The 23,623-nt window shown below is 39.0% G+C and overlaps 1 protein-coding gene across 1 annotated transcript; it reads left to right on the forward strand.

Moving 5' to 3' along the window:
* The first annotated feature begins 269 nt into the window (after positions 1-269).
* LOC132556251 (trichohyalin-like) lies at positions 270-18,099 on the forward strand. The gene is made up of 4 exons (XM_060220636.1): positions 270-465; positions 15,200-16,325; positions 16,361-16,827; positions 17,060-18,099. The coding sequence occupies exons 1-4, from the start codon at positions 270-272 to the stop codon at positions 18,097-18,099; spliced, it is 2,829 nt and encodes a 942-aa protein (XP_060076619.1).
* Positions 18,100-23,623: the final 5,524 nt, after the last annotated feature.

The following is a 23,623-nucleotide window of genomic DNA, read 5'->3' on the forward strand; positions in this document are numbered from 1 at the left end:
CTTCATCATTATCAAACTGTGAAGGAAGCCACTGAAGAGAACCAGGACTGACTTCAACCTCCCTCTACGTCCTACATTAGCCTTTGTTGACTTCGAGACAGCAGCTCACAACGCCCTACGCCAAGTGTTCCCAGGTGTGACCATCAAAGGATGTTTTTTCCACGTTACCCAGTGCATTTGGAGGAAAGCCCAGCAAACTGGACTTCAGCAACTTTTCAGAGAGAACGACGTCATCAAAAGACTAGTTCGCCTGGCTGCCTTTGGTACCAATGGAAAGAGTTGAGGATGTTTGGTTCAACGCGCTGGAGGAACTGGAAGATGTTGACTTACTCTTGGACACTACGCCCTTTACATACTATGTCGTTACACAGTGGATTGAGGGAGACCGCCGTATCTGGAACCACTTCACCAAAGAGGGACCTCGCACCACCAACCATCTAGAAGCCTGGCATGCTGAAGAAGAAGGTACACCACTCACACCCCAACATTAACACCATCAAAGTGTTCCGGGAGATTCAAGTCGCCAACGAAATCAACAGGATGCAGCGTGATGCAGGAGAAGCAACAAGACCACGTGCGAAGAGATGTCGAAGCATCGACACCAGACTGGCCCACCTTAAGGAGCGATTCCAGACTCAGAGGATCAACATCATGGAGTACGCCGACGCAGCATCACATCTTCTTCACCTGGGATGAATTATCTGGACTGATAATAATAAGCAATGTGCTGGACTGTCAAACATCCTTTAGAATACTATGTTTTATTTTATTTATATGTTTGTAAAATGTAGTGACAACCTTTCTACTTTTTATATGTTTAATTGTATATATATGTATAAGAAATGATAAATTTTCTGCTTTGGTTAAATTTGATTTATATGCATGTAATGTGTAATGATGAACTTTCTGAGTTGCGGAGAAAACAAAGAATGTGATTGGAAAAAAATAATAATGTTAAAATCTTGGTTGTAAGGTGTCATAATTTTCATATAATTTTAAAAGAATATTTTGGTTATTGGTATATTCTTAACCGTGTCGCTTTTCTAATGATTTCCTAGTACAGTCAGGCAATGCAGGTCACGGTAACCTTGGTAATCTTCTACTGGTTGTGTTATAAGATGAAGGTGACCGTGTAGTCATCAAAACGCCACACTCTAATCTTCTACTGGTTGTGTTATAAGATGAAGGTGACTGTGTAGTCATCGAAACGTCACACTCTAACCTTCTACTGGTTGTGTTATAAGATGAAGGTGACTGTGCAGTCATCAAAACGTCACACTCTAATCTTCTACTGGTTGTGTTATAAGATGAAGGTGACCGTGCAGTCATCAAAACGTCACACTCTAATCTTCTACTGGTTGTGTTATAAGATGTAGGTGACCGTGTAGTCATCGGTTCAGGTTCTTTATCACTTTAAACCAATTGGTTCATCAGTAAACGAACAAACTATATACAACAAAAATTCACACACACACATACACACACCACCACCACACACACACATACACACACCACCACCACACACACACATACACACACCACCACCACACACACACATACACACACCACCACCACACACACACATACACACACCACCACACACACACACACATACACACACCACCATCACCACACACCACCACCACACACACACACACCACCACCACACACACCACCACACACACCACCACCACACACATACACACACCACCACCACACACACACATACACACACCACACACACGCCACCACCAACACCACACACACCACCCCCACCACACACACCACCACCACACACACACACCACCACCACACACACACATACACACACCACCACCACACACACACATACACACACCACCACCACACACACACATACACACACCACCACCACACACACACATACACACACCACCACCACACACACATACACACACCACCACCACACACACACATACACACACCACCACCACACACACACATACACACACCACCACCACACACACACATACACACACCACCACCACACACACACATACACACACCACCACCACACACACACATACACACACCACCACCACACACACACATACACACACCACCACCACACACACACCATATCACACCCTCCCTTACCCACAAACCTTCATTTACCCATAACACACAGATACCACTCTCTGTTTCATAATAATTAAAGTGCAGGGAGACATATTATTCACACTTGGAGCTCACGCTTTTTGTTACATAATGCAATAGACTTAGCTAAATTTGATAGATCCTTCTTGTTATTTGTACTCAATAATTGAATAAATCTACACATACTTGGTCTATTAAAATAATATGTTTTGATAAAATGATTTCTCAGATCTTCATTCACAAATTATTATAAAATGATATCCGTCTTCAACATCACCACTATTGCATAATGTACATTTCCTTTGATTACGATCAACATTACTAACCTCAATGTTCAACTTATGCGAAGACATATGAATTTTAGATATTTCTTTCAAATAATTACAACCGATTGGTTTGGTCAAATAATTCTGTAAACAAAATCTATCACATATATATTTATACAAAGTACATTTTGTAGAAGTCTCAATCTTTTCTTCACATTCTTGCTGAAACGTATCGTACATTCTACACTAAATAACATCTATATCCCTACCTACCGGATTACCATTGTGCAACATATACCCTAATCCCATCTGAAATAATTAATTCCTTATAAAATCAAACCACCCATGCCTTTGTGGGGAAGACATTTTGTCATGTCTTTGTGGCGGTTTTCTTGTTAACCCCACATTGGCTTTTGATTATAACTACTGAAAAAAACATAATATTTTGGTCATTTTACGGTTTTTGTAACTGTAAGATATGTTTTTAATTTCATAAATAAATACAAAGTCATCCTCTCTGTAAGGGTGGCCTTTTTCATTCATACTCATTGTTGTGTTGTTTCTTGTCGTAGTGTGCAGATACATAAATACAATTATCAGAGTTTCTTATTTTAAACAACACTTAAACATTCTTAAATTTCTAACATAACTCAAAGGTAGTCTACCCAGCTCGTAATAAACCATAAAATTTGGTGTGCTTCTTTTTACACCTAACAATTTTTTACAAAAATTTAAATGTAAATATTCAATGTCCGGTGCTTTATGTAATCCCAGACTTCACATCCATAAGTTAAAATACTAGCTACATATGTATCAAAAACATGAAGTTGTGTCTCTATATTAAAATAATTTTTCTTACAAACATTTGATACTGCAGCAAGCGCTTTCTTACCCTGTTCCGCAATTTTTTCTTCCGTTTTTCTGAATTTTCCATTGAAATTTAATAAGACACCTAAATATTTAAATTCATCCACATTTTCTAGTGCACATCCATTATAAAACCATTTGTCTTCTTTTCTTCATTTTCCACCGTTTCTAAAAACTAAAAACATTTTTTGTAGCCCTTCTGCAGTCTCAGCTAAAAGCACCATATCATCTGCGTACATCAGTAACAAAAGACTAATAGTTTGTAGTTCAATCGCAGGACAATCATTAGTTAGAAAACTCATCTTGCAGTCATTAATATACATAGAAAACATTATCGGGGATAAACTCTCCCCTTGAAACAATCCATTCTTACAATCGATGAAATCTGATATATTATTATTATTATATTTCACACAGCATTTAACATCATTATAACGTGAACGTATTATAGCTAACATTTTGCCTTCTACACCCTCTTTAATAAGTTTAACAATATAACCTTTTCTTATTTTTCAGCGTTTTGCTTATTAAAGTCTGTAGCACAAATATAGCATCAACCGTTGACATATTTTTCTTAAATCCAAACTGAGCATCGCTCAGTTTTGAATACACCGTGTCTAAAACAATCAACCTATTATTCAAAATTGATGTAAAAAGTTTACCTAAACAACTTATTAAAGTTATACCTCTATAGCTATTAGTATTGTTCCTATCACCTTTCTTAAAAACAGGTATTATATTACCTATTGACCAAGACTTCGGATAGTTTCCAGATTGAAAAACATTATTAAACAATTTAACGAGACAGGGCAAAAGCACATCTTTACCCTTAATAAAATATTCGTTAACTAACAAATCATGACCACACGCTTAAGCAGTGTTCAACTTACCAATAGCAATAATAACTTTCTCTCTAGTAATATCACAATCTCATTCTTGAAACATAGTATCAGGAATATTTTCATCATAATTGTCCGTAACCATTCCGTTACTTCTTAATTCAGTGGAAGATAATTCATAGATATAATAATACTGTACGGTCCTCAGATAATTTCACAAAGATTTTAAATTTTTTTTTTAAATTCTTAAAACACTAAGCGGCAGCCCTACAAACACTACTAATGTAGAGAAATTCAAATATTGTTCTGTTTGTATCACGTTCTGTATCGCTTCTAATCCAACCCTGTCCATCAATTACGACTGTGTGGGTGTTTATGGGAGATATGTGTAACGGTCCTTGTAATTACGAGGGTTATGGTAAAATAATTCAAATGAATAAACCTTTTATTTCCCCAAGTATTGATTTTGTATAACAAAGGGTTGTAATCAAGATTATCGATGCCCACTCGACCTGATTTCAACGAGAGTTATCTCGCTTTAACCATCTCTTGACTGAAAGACACTTTTTTTTTTACCTACAAAGTCGTAAAGTAGACACAGCAACTTACAATATATCAACGTCACATGTCGTAAAAGCTACTGATACTGAAAATGTCTTCCAAAATTAACCGGAAGTGGAAGAGAAGAAAGTAACAGTTATCATATGGAATGAAAAACATGCGTCACACCCTCAATTCAACTCAATTACACTGATTTCAACCTTAATGGGGTTGCTAAAATGAATGACGATGTCGATATATTTTTTAGCCCAAACCTATGGTGTAACCACGGACTTATATACACGTATATAAGTCCGTGGTGTAACCAATGTGGAAAGATAATGGGCTTCGGGGATTCTTTACAAATATGTCAATGACAATCTGAGAAAGGTAAAACGAAAAATCATTATGTTTTAAGACATAACTTTCTATTAGAAAATAATGGCTTACACCGACATCACAAAACATCTGTAACCTTGGTCTGTCGGGCCTTTAACATCCGTTTTATCAGTATGTTTTCGAGACCGGATGTCGGTGACAATTGGTACTTTCCATTTTTAGTTCGTTTGACAGAACGATAACACACCAAATTGAGAAGTTTAAGAATTTAGATACTTTATTTTATCGACAGCAATAAAAACGGCGTATATATAAACAATATTGTAACAGCACTCAACAAGGCCAAACCTATTATAAAGTCATGTATAAGAATTTTTTTTCATAGAATTTAAATATATTTTTTTGTTCCCCAAAAAAGAACATTAGGTATCAGAAATAGCAGATCACAGAAAGAAAGTCTTCCGAAAGGATCTTGCAACCGGAAGTTTGTTCGGAAATCGATGTGTATTCATTGTGTTAACATGATGGCACTCTCGCAAAACCGATATATCTCAGACCGTTTGGTTCGATATAAGTCGGGGCTTTCCTCTTTTATGTTGTATGTTGTAAGAATTTGTCATATTGATTACGAATAACCCAGGGAAAGTTCTTTAAACAACCATAGTCACCTTAGTTTTATATAAGCTGTCGAATATGACAAAAATAAATTCATTTAAATATATTATAATTTTGCAGGACTTTCCATTTTATTTTTTAATTTTTTTTTCATAATTTGCTCTAGATTTATTGAATTTGAGTTTGATTATAGTGAAGTTGACATGTTGCTGTTTTCTTGTTTTTTTTTCTTCTTTTCTTTTTTGTTTTTAACATATCACGCAAATGTTATAAATGTATAACATTAACCGCCATCTTATGTTAATAATTCTAACCTACTTTGAATGATTTCAATTGCATTAAAGTCAGATCTACCCAAACATGTTTGTTCTGTATTCTGTAGTAGTCGTGACCCCCTACACAGAGGATATTGCGAGACGCTGGCGCCATGACATTCAGTTTTGGAGTAGCACTTTTTGTACCACCAGCCCGTAGGGTCAGCCAGATATAATATATACTTATCGAACTGTCATTGAAAACCCAATATTTCTAACAAAATTTCAATTATTGCCAATGAGAATTAAACAAATGATTCCTAAAAATGTAATTATTCAATGTAAACCCATGATTTTTTAAAGAATATTTGATTCTAGCGTGTCTAGGTCTGGAGGCGAATCACAATGATACAGCATTAACAATATCAATTTATTTATAGCATGACAACCGACATTGGTCGCAATTGTATATTCAACGCGAACAATGAACATTGAAGCTGTAAACAGGAATATTGAATATCTATATCGACACATCAAATATTTAAAAGGTTGTGCTCAAACTGCATTGATATCTTGTGTTACATGGCAGAGTTTAAGTTATCATATCAAAATGAAAATAGACATTTAAAAAAAGTGACATGAGGCACGGCAAACATGTCAAGTTGTACCGCCTGTCGTTATGCTAATATTGGTTCCACGGAAACAATGACTGATACTGTTTAATAGGGACTAGAGATATTTGTTTTTGTCATTCGAATACCCTTTATGTTGTACGAAATGGAGATTGGAAAATGTTTTACTTACTCTTTCTCTTCTAAACCTGAAGGACGAATTCATTTATACTACATAGGAGTGAGCATGATCTTAAGCTGGGCACATATACTTTGAACTTAAATGCGACCACCTGATTGATGAAAAAAAAATCTTTAGATTTCGATAAAAATTTGCATTTAAGTGTATGATACAATCAACACAACTGAATAGAGGAGAGTTTGTTTAATGGTTTTTTTACAAATATCAAGTACAATAAATACCATTGCCGGAATCAGATTTTTTCTGTTTTAGTTTCTCCATGAAAACGTGAAAATGAAATTATACTTTTTTTTTCTCATATATTATATAAAAAATTAGCAGAGATTTAAACGTGGAATTCTTTTACTGATCAAAACAATATTGATGATTGTATGACCAAATCAGTTGTCTTTTACCAGTTTATGAACTGCCAATGACGTAGAATTATGAAAAAAATCCGTTTGTAACAAAATAAAACATCAGAAAGAATTATGAGTAAAATATCGATCCGCTTGGTGTTGGCATCTAAACAAGGTCACGCTTCACGCTTCACGCTTCACTAATGCACTGATTTAACTCTCGTTTATAACTACACAATTAACCGAGATGACACAATACATTGTATAAAAAGATTCATTGATTGATAAAGTGGTAACAAAATACATTGATATCACTCCGTCCTACCCTATTTACCTCTCCATCCAATCGACCAATGTATTAAACTGCACCAATTAAATGTTTCGTCATTCTAGGACCAGTCGTTAATGCAGAGGGCCTGAATTATGAAAGCGAAAGATGAAAATCGAAACGATTGAAAAAATATGAAAAATCAGACTGGGAGTTATATATATCTCTGATTACTTTAGAATACATATTACGTGTATATTCTGACCCAGAATAAGTATCAGGTTAATTGAATGTCATACAGACGTTAGAGCGCAGGTCACGTTCATATATAGCACGTGAACATATTGTCAGATATGAACAATAACGTATAATTTTCTATTGGTTCATTCTAGAATACTATGACATTCGTCTCTACCCCGAATCACATTTTTTTTCAAAGATCTGATGATAAAGGTATTTCCAGTCAGCTGTCCTGCACGAAGGGCGTAAGGATTAAATTTGTTGTCCTCATTGCATGATCGTAAAATACAAACAACGCTGGAATTCACAATTTTCTTTCTAAACAACTTTTTATCCCGATGTTATCCCTGTATCTGACATTCAGTAATAACCAGGTTGTCCTGCTGTTGGTATGGGTATAATTGGCAGTATATTCCAGTGTGATAGCACTAAAATGATTGGTATGATTTGTACTTATTAACCCAATGCAGGACACCTAAAGACGATTAAAATCCAGATATATGTCTTTTATCCGATATATGTAGAGAATACATAGACAGTGTCTTAAAATATACGCTGTATTTTGAGGGTGAAGAAAGCCATGATGAGGGAGCAATGCTAATGGATATAAAATGTGGAAACCCCGCGCTTGCAGATGACTTAGTGCTGCTCACTATTTCCCCGTCGTCTCTTCAAAAAATGCTGGACATCTGTACCGGATATGCAAAGTCTATGCACTTCCGGTACAATACAGAAAAGAGCACCGTAATTTTATTTGGGACAAGACGAAATGAAAACGTTAAAACAACATGGACACTTATGGACAATAATTTAAATACATCAAAATCGTGTAAACATGTTGGTATCCTTTTATCAGAAGATTTGAAGTGCTCCGGAGCGATACAGAACGCATGCGCAAAGGGCAGGAATTCATTTAATCTGATCACCAAATTGGGATCCGATTGCCGGAGAACGAATCCGTTAACCACTATAAATTTGTACAAGAAGGTGGTTCTTCCAAGCGTGTTGTATGGATCAGAGTTTTGGTGTAATCCTACCAAAAAGGATTTATAGCAATTCCACGTATTTCAACATTAGATAGAGAACCCAGTGCCTTCCAATATATACCCGATCAGACATAACAGAGTCTCTACGAGGTCTCATAAGAACAGAAACTGTAATAGAACAGCGGAAACTAAGTTTTCTGTGCTCCCTCATTAGCCTACCTTCATATATGTTATCTAAAGACATTTTAATTTGAAGACTGTACCAGTTTCGCGATTACAACGGTGAAAGACAGACGGGATTTATTCCGGACGTACATAAACTTTTACTAAAATATGAATTAAATAGCGATTTAGATATATATTTGGACACTGTCACATTCCCGTTGAAAACGAGGTGGAAAAAGAACGTAAAAACTGACACACTTCATTCAGTAAATGAACAACTTGAAAGTCGAATGCAGAAAGATATTGATTTCCATCGATTTAAGGAAATACGTGAACATTATGAACTACGGGTCATGTGGACAATTCCAGTAAAACCTCCACGTGATAGTTTCGCGGTACGATACACGAACTAAGTCTTGACGACTATTCCAAGGTGGATTGAAGGTCAATGTCAGCAATGTGGATCCTTATACATTGACTTGATACTACACATAGTGACGACCTGTGACGTCACACAATTTCTCAGAATTGATTATATGATATCGATCATAGAAAATTACGGCAAGGAGCTAACTGATCACTTGAACACTTTACCCCACTAAGAATTTTTCAGGCGACTTTTAGGTAAAGATTTCAAGACTTACGCACCTGTTATAGACATTAAAGGATTTTATCCGGACAGTGCTAAATATATCTCAAATGCCTCCAAACTGTACTTCGACAATAAAAATCTTACGCACACAGCATAAATGTATGCACAATTGATAACTGAGTGTTATATATAAGGACTGTTGGTGATACTTACGAAGTTGTAATAAACACCATAATTGTAACATATAATTAAATATATAACTTTGTAAAGTTTTTTTTGTATCTCTTAATAAGAGGAATAAAAGAATTGAATTGAATCTGAACCGTGACCGTTTTTATCATACGATTCTATTGGTCTACATCTGAACCGTGACCGTTTTTATCATACGATTCTATTAGTCTACATCTGAACCGTGACCGTTTTTATCATACGATTCTATTGGTCTACATCTGAACCGTGACCGTTTTTATCATACGATTCTATTGGTCTACATCTGAACCGTGACCGTTTTTATCATACGATTCTATTAGTCTACATCTGAACCGTGGCCGTTTTTATCATACGATTCTATGAACCGTGACCGTTTTTATCATACGATTCTATTGGTCTACATCTGAACGGTGACCGTTTTTATCATACGATTCTATTGGTCTACATCTGAACCGTGACCGTTTTTATCATACGATTCTATTGGTCTACATCTGAACCGTGACCGTTTTTATCATACGATCCTATTGGTCTACATCTGAACCGTGACCGTTTTTATCATACGATTCTATTGGTCTACATCTGAACCGTGACCGTTTTTATCATACGATTCTATTGGTCTACATCTGAACCGTGACCGTTTTTATCATACGATTCTATTGGTCTACATCTGAACCGTGACCGTTTTTATCATACGATTCTATTGGTCTACATCTGAACCGTGACCGTTTTTATCATACGATTCTATTGGTCTACATCTGAACCGTGACCGTTTTTATCATACGATTCTATTGGTCTACATCTGAACCGTGACCGTTTTTAACATACGATTCTATTGGTCTACATCTGAACCGTGACCGTTTTTATCATACGATTCTATTGGTCTACATCTGAACCGTGACCGTTTTTATCATACGATTCTATTGGTCTACATCTGAACCGTGACCGTTTTTATCATACGATTCTATTGGTCTACATCTGAACCGTGACCGTTTTTATCATACGATTATATTGGTCTACATCTGAACCGTGACCGTTTTTATCATACGATTCTATTGGTCTACATCTGAACCGTGACCGTTTTTATCATACGATTCTATTGGTCTACATCTGAACCGTGACCGTTTTTATCATACGATTCTATTGGTCTACATCTGAACCGTGACCGTTTTTATCATACGATTCTATTGGTCTACATCTGAACCGTGACCGTTTTTAACATACGATTCTATTGGTGTAAATCTGAACCGTGACCGTTTTTAACATACGATTCTATTGGTCTACATCTGAACCGTGACCGTTTTTATCATACGATTCTATTGGTCTACATCTGAACCGTGACCGTTTTTATCATACGATTCTATTGGTCTACATCTGAACCGTGACCGTTTTTATCATACAATTCTATTGTTCTACATCTGAACGGTGACCGTTTTTATCATACAATTCTATTGGTCTACATCTGAACCGTGACCGTTTTTATCATACGATTCTATTGGTCTACATCTGAACCGTGACCGTTTTTATCATACGATTCTATTGGTCTACATCTGAACCGTACATCTGAACCGTGACCGTTTTTATCATACGATTCTATTGGTCTACATCTGAACCGTGACCGTTTTTATCATACGATTCTATTGGTCTACATCTGAACCGTGACCGTTTTTATCATACGATTCTATTGGTCTACATCTGAACCGTGACCGTTTTTATCATACGATTCTATTGTTCTACATCTGAACCGTGACCGTTTTTATCATACGATTCTATTGGTGTAAATCTGAACGGTGACCGTTTTTATCATACGATTCTATTGGTGTAAATCTGAACGGTGACCGTTTTTATCATACTATTCTATTGGTCTACATCTGAACCTTAACCGTTTTTATCATACGATTCTATTGGTCTACATCTGAACGGTGACCGTTTTTATCATACGATTCTATTGGTCTACATCTGAACCGTGACCGTTTTTATCATACGATTCTATTGGTCTACATCTGAACCGTGACCGTTTTTATCATACGATTCTATTGGTCTATATAAGATAAGATGTGTAACAGGAAAATGATAATGTTCTTCTATCTGGGTTCGAACCGCCGACCTCCAGGTCTCTAGTCGGACTTTCTACCACCGTGCTAAAGATAAATTGACTCTAGAGCGAAGCTTTAGGTCGACAAAGGTCCTATATAGAATTAAAAGCTGTTATAGTCAAATGGATGGAGTAACAAGCAAGCCTCATATTTTCATCGGTGGCTAGAGTAGATCTTGATAATATGGATATCGATATTACAGATTAAACAAGTAAAGGGAGGTAACTCGAACTTGATAACACAATTTACAGATACCACTATAATATATGAACACACACACAAACAGGTTAATCCTACATACAGTCAAATGTTATTTATCAAATGACGCATATGGAATGTGTTGATTAATTAATTAGTGTAAAATACGAAACAGACTTAAGTTCGTGATGTGCAAATTATGAGCAGAACATAACTTTGTAAAACAACTCATAGGTATACTTGGTATTGCATAACCTGTTGTGTGCAGCAAAAGGAAAACGTGGCTTAAATACAGGAAGATGTAAGAAAGTGGAAATAAATGGTTAAACCATGTTCAACTGGATCCACACATAATCAAGTATATACAAAACTGCTAAATTTAATCTCTATTATAAAGGTTACAGCCTATATCTTTTATAAGTCTGTTTTTGATATTAGTCTCTATAGTGACTTTCTGGAATACGTACATGTATGAATTAAAATACTTGGATTTTCCAACTGAAGGATGAATATCCTGATGTTTGTTTATCATTTTATCACAGAAAAGTGTAAATAATAAAGTTATGGTTACTGGCATAATTACTAAGAGAACGAGAAAGATCAACACTCGCATCATTATAAAGGGGACATCTAGCAAAAATGGCGTATTGTTTCAAACTCAGAAGAGCGACCACATCCTGGACAATCAGTAGATGCAAATTACTGAAAAAGTTTCTTTATTGATAACGAATGTTAGCCCTTCTTTCACTCTCAGTTTTGAAAAGTTTATTTTTATCTGATGATGATGGCTATTATAATCACCCAACGTCCATGGTCCGTCCGTCTGTCCGTAAACAATTTTTGTTATTGCTATTTCTTGAGAAGTACTGGATGGATGTTTCTCAAATTTCATATGTAGGTTCTCCTGGTCCCTAATACGGTTTATTTGTATCAGACCACGTGATTCCAAATCTGGCAAAACATTCCTAAACCCTCGATCAACAACGACGTTGGCATCTTTTTCATAGCCAGTAGAGACTATTCATGATGGCTTTTGTAATCTTTGCATCATTATCGCTTCCAGAAAAAGGTCCTATTGTGTCCAGAATGTAACCACTAGGCAGGGATTTGCTCATGAACTTCTAATAGTTCCGCTCCTTCTGGCGACAGTAGGAGATTCTCTGGAGTTTGTGATCAGAATTCTTAGGAATAACGATAAATGTACCGTAAAGTATGACAGTCGCCCGCTGGCTAAGAAATGCTTCTGAGAACACACTGGAGGCTCCATATTATTTTTCCTGGTAAGATGTGCACGTCCAAAGTTGAAAGGAACAATGGTTATTTCTGATGTTTTTACTATGGAATGTTTTTGATATACTGAACTTTGACATGCTAAATACACTGTTACCATGACATCCGTCTTCATTTTTACCCACAACAAGAGTAGTGCACCCACGTGGTTTGAGTGTAAATACCAGTGCCAATAGAGGATGAACAATAAGAAAGACTTTTTAGAAACTGTGTTCTTGTCCAACCAGTCCAAGTTTTACAATCTGTATCATCAGAGAGGAGAAACGCAGAGTAAAAGAAGACTCCTGCTTTGATAGCCTATGTGATATCTCCAAAAGATCATTTTCTTTGATCTGGAAGGTAGCTGCGAAGTCAACATTTCTCTTTCACCACTGCAGATTTTAACGTTAGGGTGTTACGCTCTTGGGCAATATGGTCGAGTTTAGATTGAAACTGCTCATACATAGTGTGCATTTGCGTCGGAAGGCTATCCATAATATAGATCCTTTATGGAAAATGGTTGGATATTTCACCATATTTGATCATCAACACCAAAATGTTGACCTTCAGGTTGTGACTTTCTTTTCTGATAATTCTTAAAACACTTAGCACACTTACCAATCTCTTGATTTTCAGTAAAATTATTGCCATCTGCTTTCAAAATAATCAAAAAACCAATTGTGCTGAGAAAGTCTGATATTTTTAGCAGTTTTCTTGGATTTAATGTCTCATAAAGACGACTTTACAACCCTTACCTACATATCTACGTCCCATTGTGAGAACTGTACCGTATTAGGTATTTAAAATCACCGTCTTAGTAGACAATGTAGAACGTAATGTCGAAAGAATAATGGATGATATTGGGATGTATAATATATTGTTGGAAGATTGTATGGTAACTATTGGTCATGTAAAATATTGTATTTAACGTCCTAATTATAATAGACAGATATAGTCAAGGACATGTCGGCATGATTTGTATGTGTGCTAGGGCTTGTTATATATTAGGAAAGGCACATGTATACATGAAGATTTGGAGTGTAACAGGGTAGTCTCCTATGCCCACTATCATTCAACAAGTAATTGGAATGATACACATCAAAGCCAAAAATGGGGGTATCTATCTTTAGTCAGGGTTAGGGTAAGAGAGAAAGCTAACTATAAGCTAAATTAGTTTAAATGGACGGAAGAGCAACCAAGTGTCTTCCGGGAATGAAGGAATGAATAAAGGAAAGAAACTAAAGCTTCCAACACTGGCATTCAGGAGGATAAGGGGAGATATGATAGAGCTGTATGAAATAACAAGTCAAATTTATGATAATGAATGTTTTAATGCTATTACATTACGGAGAGATGCCTCGGATCGCCATAGTCACAGAGGTCATTCAAAGAAAATATTTCCTAAACGATCCAACTTTGCTAAGAAAAAAATTTTCAAACAGAACAGTAAAAAATTGGAATGAACTACCAGAAAACGTTGTATCTGCCAAGGGCGGGGCAAGCCTAGCAGAAATGTGTAAGCCCAAGCGAGGGGTCTGAATTTCATGATTTCAAAGATGTTTTGAATCGTTTTCTGAGACACTTTTTTATTTCTTTAACAACAAACTTCAACCCCTGATATTTATTTTCAACCTTAGTTTTGTAATTTTGTCCGACATACTCTATGCACGGATTTTTTTATGTGTAAGCCCGGGCTTTATCTTTCTATGGAAACAACGCCCCTGTCTGCTGGGAATGTTAATTTATTGAACAACAGACTAGATGATCACTGGGAAAACCAAGAACTTTTCTTTAATTATAAAGCAACAATCCAGAATTAGATACCGGTACCGGATACATGTATGTATTATGTATTCATACTGTATTGTAATGAGTCTGGTAAAGAGGACTATGACAAGTACTGAACCAGAAATAAACTTATCTTATTAATAAGGAAGACATTCAATATTCATCACAGGATACCCTAAAAGGCAATAATGTCGGAGGTATACTTACTGTTCCAGTATTTTGGTATGTAGTTCATGGTTTGTACTTTCCTATTTTGTTAAAATAATCATTTTTATCTTTTTGTGACAATCGGCGTTCATAGTTTAGTAATATAGTTATGTAATTAGTTAACTAGGCAAGTCAAAATTGATTAATTTGGATTAAATGTAATTTAATTTTAACAGAAGTGGTCCGCGTTCAGAAGTGGTCCGCGTTCAGAAGAGGTCCGAGAACAGAAAAGGTCCGAGAACAGAAGTGGTCCGCGTTCAGAAGAGGTCCGCGTACAGAAGTGGTCCGAGAAAAGAAGAGGTCCGAGAACAGAAGAGGTCCGAGAACAGAAAAGGTCTGTGAACAGAAGAGGTCCGCGAACAGAAGAGCGGTCCGAAAACAGAAGAGGTCCGAGAACAGAAGAGGTCCGAGAACAGAAGTGGTCCGAGAACAGAAGAGGTCCGCGAACAGAAGAGCGGTCCGAAAACAGAAGAGGTCCGAGAACAGAAGAGGTCCGCGAACAGAAGAGCGGTCCGAAAACAGAAGAGGTCCGAGAACAGAAGAGGTCCGCGAACAGAAGAGCGGTCCGAAAACAGAAGAGCGGTCCGAAAACAGAAGAGGTCCGAGAACAGAAGAGGTCCGAGAACAGAAGTGGTCCGAGAACAGAAGAGCGGTCCGAGAACAAAGGCGGTACGAGAACAGAAGAGGTCCGAGAACAGAAGAGGTCCGAGAGCGGAAGAGGTCCGAGAACAGAAGAGGTCCGAGAACGGAAGAGCGGTCCGCGAACAGAAGAGCGGTCCGAAAACAGAAGAGGTCCGAGAACAGAAGAGGTCCGAGAGCGGAAGAGGACCGAGAACAGAAGAGGTCCGCGAACAGAAGAGCGGTCCGAAAACAGAAGAGCGGTCCGAAAACAGAAGAGGTCCGAGAACAGAAGAGCGGTCCGAAAACAGAAGAGGTCCGAGAACAGAAGTGGTCCGAGAACAGAAGCGCGGTCCGAGAACAAAGGCGGTACGAGAACAGAAGAGGTCCGAGAACAGAAGAGGTCCGAGAGCGGAAGAGGTCCGAGAACAGAAGAGGTCCGAGAACAGAAGAGCGGTCCGCGAACAGAAGAGCGGTCCGCGAACAGAAGAGCGGTCCGAAAACAGAAGAGGTCCGAGAACAGAAGAGGTCCGAGAGCGGAAGAGGTCCGAGAACAGAAGAGGTCCGCGAACAGAAGAGCGGTCCGAAAACAGAAGAGCGGTCCGAAAACAGAAGAGGTCCGAAAACAGAAGAGGTCCGAGAACAGAAGAGGTCCGAGAACAGAAGTGGTCCGAGAACAGAAGAGCGGTCCGAGAACAAAGGCGGTACGAGAACAGAAGAGGTCGGAGAACAGAAGAGGTCCGAGAGCGGAAGAGGTCCGAGAACAGAAGAGGTCCGAGAACAAAAGAGGTCTGCGAACAGAAGAGCGGTCCGAGAACAAAGGCGGTACGAGAACAGAAGAGGTCCGAGAACAGAAGAGGTCCGAGAACAGAAGAGGTCCAAGAACAGAGGCGGTACGAGAACAGAAGAGGTCCGAGAACAGAAGAGGTCCGAGAACAGAAGAGGTCCGAGAACAGAAGAGGTCCGAGAACAGAAGAGGTCCGAGAACAGAAGAGCGGTCCGAGAACAAAGGCGGTACAAGAACAGAAGAGGTCGGAGAACAGAAGAGGTCCGAGAACAGAAGAGCGGTCCGAGAACAAAGGTGGTACGAGAACAGAAGAGGTCCGAGAACAGAAGAGGTCCGAGAGCGGAAGAGGTCCGAGAACAGAAGAGGTCCGAAAACAGAAGAGGTCCGAAAACAGAGGCGGTACGAGAGCAGAAAAGGTTTGAGAATAGAAAAGGTCTGAGAGCAGATGAGTCCGAGAACAGATGAGGTCCGAAAACAGAAGAGGTCCGAGAACAGAAGAGGTCCGAGAACAGAAGTGGTCGGAGAACGGAGGTGGCACGAGAACAGAGGCGGAACGAGAGCAGAAAAGGTTCGAGAACAGAAAAGGTCTGAGAACAGATGAGGTCCGAGAACAGATGAGGTCCGAGAACAGAGGCGGTACGAGAACAGAAGCGGTCCAAGAACGGAGGTGGCACGAGAACAGAGGCGGAACGAGAACAGGAAAGGTCCGAGAATAGAGGCGGTACGAGAACAGAAGAGGTCCGAAAACAGATGAGGTCCGAGAACACAGGCGGTAGGAGAACAGAAGAGGTCCAAGAACAGAAGCGGTCCAAGAACAGAGGCGGCACGAGAACAAAGGCGGAACGAGAACAGGAAAGGTCCGAGAACAGAGGCGGTACGAGAACAGAAGAGGTCCGAAAACGGAAGTGGTCCGCGTTCAGAAGTGGTCCGAGAACAGAAGAGGTCCGAGAACAGAAGAGGTCCGCGAACAGAAGAGCGGCCCGAGAGAAGAAGAGGTCCGAGAACAGAAGAGGTCCGAGAGGTCCGAGAACAGAAGAGGTCCGAGAACAGAAGAGCGTCCGAAAACAGAAGAGGTCCGAGAACAGAAGAGGTCCGCGAACAGAAGAGCGGTCCGAAAACAGAAGAGCGGTCCGAAAACAGAAGAGGTCCGAAAACAGAAAAGGTCCGAGAACAGAAGAGCGGTCCGAGAACAGAAGAGGTCCGAAAACAGAAGAGGTCCGAGAACAGAAGAGGTCCGAGAGCGGAAGAGGTCCGAGAACAGAAGAGCGGTCCGAAAACAGAAGAGGTCCGAGAACAGAAGAGGTCCGCGAACAGAAGAGCGGTCCGAAAACAGAAGAGCGGTCCGAAAACAGAAGAGGTCCGAAAACAGAAGAGGTCCGAGAACAGAAGAGGTCCGAGAACAGAAGTGGTCCGAGAACAGAAGAGGTCCGAGAACAGAAGAGGTCCGAGAGCGGAAGAGGTCCGAGAACAGAAGAGGTCCGAGAACAGAAGAGCGGTCCCCAACAGAAGAGCGGTCCGAAAACAGAAGAGGTCCGAGAACAGAAGAGGTCCGCGAACAGAAGAGCGGTCCGAAAACAGAAGAGCGGTCCGAAAACAGAAGAGCGGTCCGAAAACAGAAGAGGTCCGAAAACAGAAGAGATCCGAGAACAGAAAAGATCTGAGAGCAGATGAGGTCCGAGAACAGAGGCGGTACGAGAGCGGAGGCGGTACGAGAACAGAAGAGGTCCGAGAACAGAAGAGCGGTCCGAGAGCGGAAGAGGTCCGAGAACAGAAGAGGTCCGAAAACAGAAAAGGTCCGAGAACAGAAGAGCGGTCCGAGAGCGGAAGAGGTCCGAGAACAGAAGAGGTCCGAAAACAGAAAAGGTCTGAAAACAGAAGAGGTCCGAGAACAGAAGAGGTCCGCGAACAGAAGAGGTCCGAGAGAAGAAGTGGTCCGAGAACAGAAGAGGTCCGAGAGCAGAAGAGGTCCGAGAACAGAAGAGGTCCGAGAGCGGAAGAGGTCCGAGAACAGAAGAGGTCCGAAAACAGAAGAGCGGTCCGAGAACAGATGAGGTCCGAGAACAGAAGAGCGGCCCGAGAACAGAGGCGGAACGAGAACAGGAAAGGTCCGAGAACAGAGGCGGTACGAGAACCGATGAGGTCCGAGAACAGAGGCGGTACGAGAACAGAAGAGGTCCGAGAACAGAGGCGGTACGAGAACAGAAGAGGTCCGAGAATAGGAAAGGTCCGAGAACCTAAGAGGTCCGAGAACAGATCCTTGAGATACTCCTGTCTTGATAACCCTAAATTGATAGTGATAATCCTTGGTACTAACGCTTTTTCTTTTGCATACTAATAAAGCAAATTTCATCACTACCATTTACCATGATTTTGGTGTCATCAACAATCGATTGCCTTACTAATATCACAGAAGACGAACCCTACCATCCCTGATCTATAATGCTGACAACTTTGTTATAAATAAACAATAACTGATCAACCATAGAATCGCCTGCAGTACAGTCAGACTGTTGATAAGATATTACAGTAGTTTCAATCTGGTTATCATAAAGATATTTGAATAAAGCTGTTTCAATTATTTTTATAAAACAAGGCCTTATTGAGAAAGTTCTCCACTTTGAAACATCACTAGATAAACTTCCTTGTAAATAGCATTAATGTTGGTTAGTTCCTCACTGTACAGTGTAACCACAGAATATTCATCATATAAAGAGTGTGAGGGGTAATTCAAGAGAAGATCTCTTTTAACAAGGAGTGACACCACCAGGATCTGGGAGTTCATTGATAATACTGAGCTGGTCAGAAACATCTTGTTTAATAACACGGATGTTTGTCAATGAAATGGGAACAGAGTATCATACACTGTGTGGTAGTTTAATGTCAGGTGTGGAGATTTTAGTGAATGTTTATCATTTGTCAATAGGATGGTGAATGATTTGTTTCTAGCGAGGTATTGATGAGGTCCTGTAAGGAAAGTTTGAAATCGACTTTGCTATATTCCATCATTTGTCAGGAGGGACTGTATTATCATTCAGAAAAATTGAAGTCTGCTTTACGGAGCAGTTCAATTAGTTTCATTACTAAAAACACGAAATCTGCACCAATGAAGTATATTATTATCTAACTTTCTATGCTTCAGTTTCTCTGTCTCATTTTGAATCTGATGATGTTTTACATCCAAGCTTTATCAATAGGACATAGTGTTATTATTCTAATCGGAAGATTTTTTTTAAAATTATCCACTAAACAGTCAACTAGAGAAGGATTTAATATGTCTGTTTTAACGTTTAACCAATCAACATGATGAAGAGTTTTTTTTTTTAATTATATTCATACTTTCAAAATAAGTTTCATTATATTTAATATTTTGTATTGTTCACGTGTTTGAATATTAAATAAAATAAATCTCGAACTAACAAATGATCAATACTCCAAACTCAAATCTAATCAAACAAGACAGGGAAGACAAGTACAAGGAGAACAACACCAGGTGTTCCGGAAGAGTAAGCGTCTTCTGCCTCTTCGAAGACACTCGCCATGTAAATATTGATCAAGGTTAACAACAACGAAACAAACACGTGAAAATAACGCCCAGGATTGTAGGCATTTGAACCATAATTATATTCCTAGTAGAGATGAAATCATGACCGTGGAAAATCAGTATGTAACATTACAGGTGCCTTTGTAGTATAAATAAGAGACAAATAGTCACCAAGTCAATATTCTTAACATTCATTAAAATCGTGCAATATTGAAATTTATGACATTTATTTAGTTTTGAAGTTAGTGCATATTTCTGTTTTTACTTTCTCAGTTAATTCATCCTCTTCCAAGGGTTCATGATTAAGGTCCTGTCATTTAATATGAGTGCCTAACCTAGTCCTGATCACACTGTACAAAACTTTATCGTAGTTGTCTCCCTTCGTTCAGTTAAGTGGTTTATGCGTCTAAAAGATTGAACACTATAACTATAAGGGCATTGAAAATTTAACATCTGGGACACGAAACTGACTTATTTTGTTTTAAAAAAAAAAACATATTCAATAAACATTTCGACATAATAACAACATTATTTCAATTTTTTTTTTCTAAAATGAAAATTAATTACCCTATTTTCATCAATTTGTGTTAGTGATTCCCTATGACCAACACGTTTTAATGGTTTTGATTCGCGTGATTGTTAGACCGGGCGAAAAGTGAGACATGAGACAGGTTTTGTAAGATAAACAGTCTGTGTAATGTAGTTAAACAGTCGCCATCTTGGACCACATATGGATTCAGTGTCTTCTAGAAATATTTCAAAATAAATTCAGAATTAGATAGAGTGAAAAATATACCGTCAGTGATGCTAGAAGACGGCCCAAAATGGAACGAGATGAATGTCAAAACTATGGATAGGGATGCGGGATGGATACTATAGCCCAATTATTTTTAAAAAGTCTATTTTCAGTATGGAATAAATTTAAAAGAAAACACGGCATGTAGCTGCCAAGACAACCGCTAGTATACCACTTGTAACTGCAAAGGATTGTACATATATTAGAAAAAAAGTACAATATAGTACCGTTATTCAAAAGTCACAAAAATGTCACACCATTGAATAGCATTTTTAACACAAATTTAGAGTTAGATAAAACAGAGAGAAAAATAACCAAACTGCATCGTCCTTCTAGCTTTCGTCACGGTGGTGATATAGGCCTAAATTAAGAAAAAAAGATCCCGATTTCTCTGACCCTCCTGTAGTGATGTATAACTTTTAAGAAACTTTCTTCTGTTCAAGCCTATGTATTTATTATGTAAAGTAATATATTGTGTATAAAATTCTCATACCGTAATTAAAAATACACCGTTAGTTTGCCTGCTGGTTCCGCTATCTTACACATTGTTCTCATTTGAGAACGTGACATAACCTACTTCGATTGACCAAAGTTTACATTGCGGGTGTCATCGATTAAGAAGAATACGCTCACTCTCCGTTTTTTCATTTCATCATTTCGAATTAATAAGCAGCAAAGCGTGACGTCATGAAGTAAATAATGCATCGTTGTGTAGTATTATTACTGTACTGATCGTAATCTCCCTGTCGTGTAAATTCCCTTCTCTGTATTGTACTATCCCTGCCGTGTAAATTCCCTTTACTGTATTGTACTGTCCCTATCATGTAAATTCCCTTTACTGTATTGTACTATCCCTGCCGTGTAAATTCCCTTCACGGTATTGTACTGTCCATATCGTGTAAATTCCCTTCACTGTATTGTACTGTCCCTGTCGTGTAAATTCCCTTCACGGTATTGTACTGTCCCTGCCGTGTAAATTCCCTTCACGGTATTGTACTGTCCCTGTCGTGTAAATTCCCCCTCACTGTATTGTACTGTTCCTGTCGTGTAAATTCCCCCTCACTGTATTGTACTGTCCCTGTCGTGCAAATTCCCTTTACTGTATTGTACTGTCCCTGCCGTGTAAATTCCCCTCACGGTATTGTACTGTCCCTATCGTGTAAATTCCCTTCACTGTATTGTACTGTCCCTATTGTGTAAATTCCCCCTCACTGTATTGTACTGTCCCTGTCGTGTAAATTCCCTTTACTGTATTGTACTGTCCCTATCGTGTAAATTCCCCCTCACTGTATTGTACTGTTCCTGTAGTGTAAATTCCCTTCACTGTATTGTACTATCCCTGCCGTGTAAATTCCCTTCACGGTATTGTACTGTCCCTATCGTGTAAATTCCCTTCACTGTATTGTACTGTCCCTGTCGTGTAAATTCCCTTCACGGTATTGTACTGTCCCTGCCGTGTAAATTCCCCTCACGGTATTGTACTGTCCCTATCGTGTAAATTCCCTTCACTGTATTGTACTGTCCCTATCGTGTAAATTCCCCCTCACTGTATTGTACTGTCCCTGTCGTGTAAATTCCCTTTACTGTATTGTACTGTCCCTATCGTGTAAATTCCCCCTCACTGTATTGTACTGTTCCTGTAGTGTAAATTCCCTTCACTGTATTGTACTGTCCCTGTCGTGTAATTTCCCTTCACTGTATTGTACTGTCCCTGTCGTGTAAATTCCCCCTCACTGTATTGTACTGTTCCTGTAGTGTAAATTCCCTTCACTGTATTGTACTGTTCCTGTCGTGTAAATTCCCCCTCACTGTATTGTACTGTCCCTGTCGTGTCCCTGCCGTGTAAATTCCCCTCACGGTATTTTACTGTCCCTGCCGTGTAAATTCCCTTTACTGTATTGTACTGTCCCTATCGTGTAAATTCCCCTCACTGTATTGTACTGTCCCTGTCGTGTAAATTCCCCACACTGTATTGTACTGTCCCTATCGTGTAAATTCCATTTACTGTATTGTACTATCCCTGTCGTGTAAATTCCCTTTACTGTATTGTACTGTCCCTATCGTGTAAATTTCCTTCACGGTATTGTACTGTCCCTGTCGTGTACATTCCCCCTCACTGTATTGTACTGTCCCTGTCGTGTAAATTCCCTTCACTGTATTGTACTGTCCCTGTCGTGTAAATTCCCCCTCACTGTATTGTACTGTTCCTGTAGTGTAAATTCCCTTCACTGTATTGTACTGTCCCTGTCGTGTAATTTCCCTTTACTGTATTGTACTGTCCCTGTCGTGTAAATTCCCTTCACTGTATTGTACTGTCCCTGTCGTGTAAATTCCCCCTCACTGTATTGTACTGTCCCTATCGTGTAAATTCCCTTCACTGTATTGTACTGTCCCTATCGTGTAAATTCCCCCTCATTGTATTGTACTGTTCCTGTCGTGTAAATTCCCCTCACTGTATTGTACTGTCCCTGTCGTGTAAATTCCCTTCACTGAATTGTACTGTCCCTGCCGTGTAAATTCCCCTCACGGTATTGTACTGTCCCTGCCGTGTAAATTCCCTTTACTGTATTGTACTGTCCCTATCGTGTAAATTCCCCCTCATTGTATTGTACTGTTCCTGTCGTGTAAATTCCCTTTACTGTATTGTACTGTCCCTGTCGTGTAAATTCCCTTCATTGTATTGTACTGTCCCTGCCGTGTAAATTCCCCTCACGGTATTGTACTGTCCCTGCCGTGTAAATTCCCCTCACGGTATTGTACTGTCCCTATCGTGTAAATTCCCCTCACGGTATTGTACTGTCCCTGTCGTGTAAATTCCCTTCACTGTATTTTCCATAACCACGACAACGTATCAGCGG

Source organism: Ylistrum balloti, unplaced genomic scaffold, assembly GCF_031769215.1.
Source record: "Ylistrum balloti isolate Yb309-2 unplaced genomic scaffold, AGI_CSIRO_Ybal_v1 Utg370556, whole genome shotgun sequence".
NCBI classification, from domain to species: Eukaryota; Metazoa; Mollusca; class Bivalvia; order Pectinida; family Pectinidae; genus Ylistrum; species Ylistrum balloti.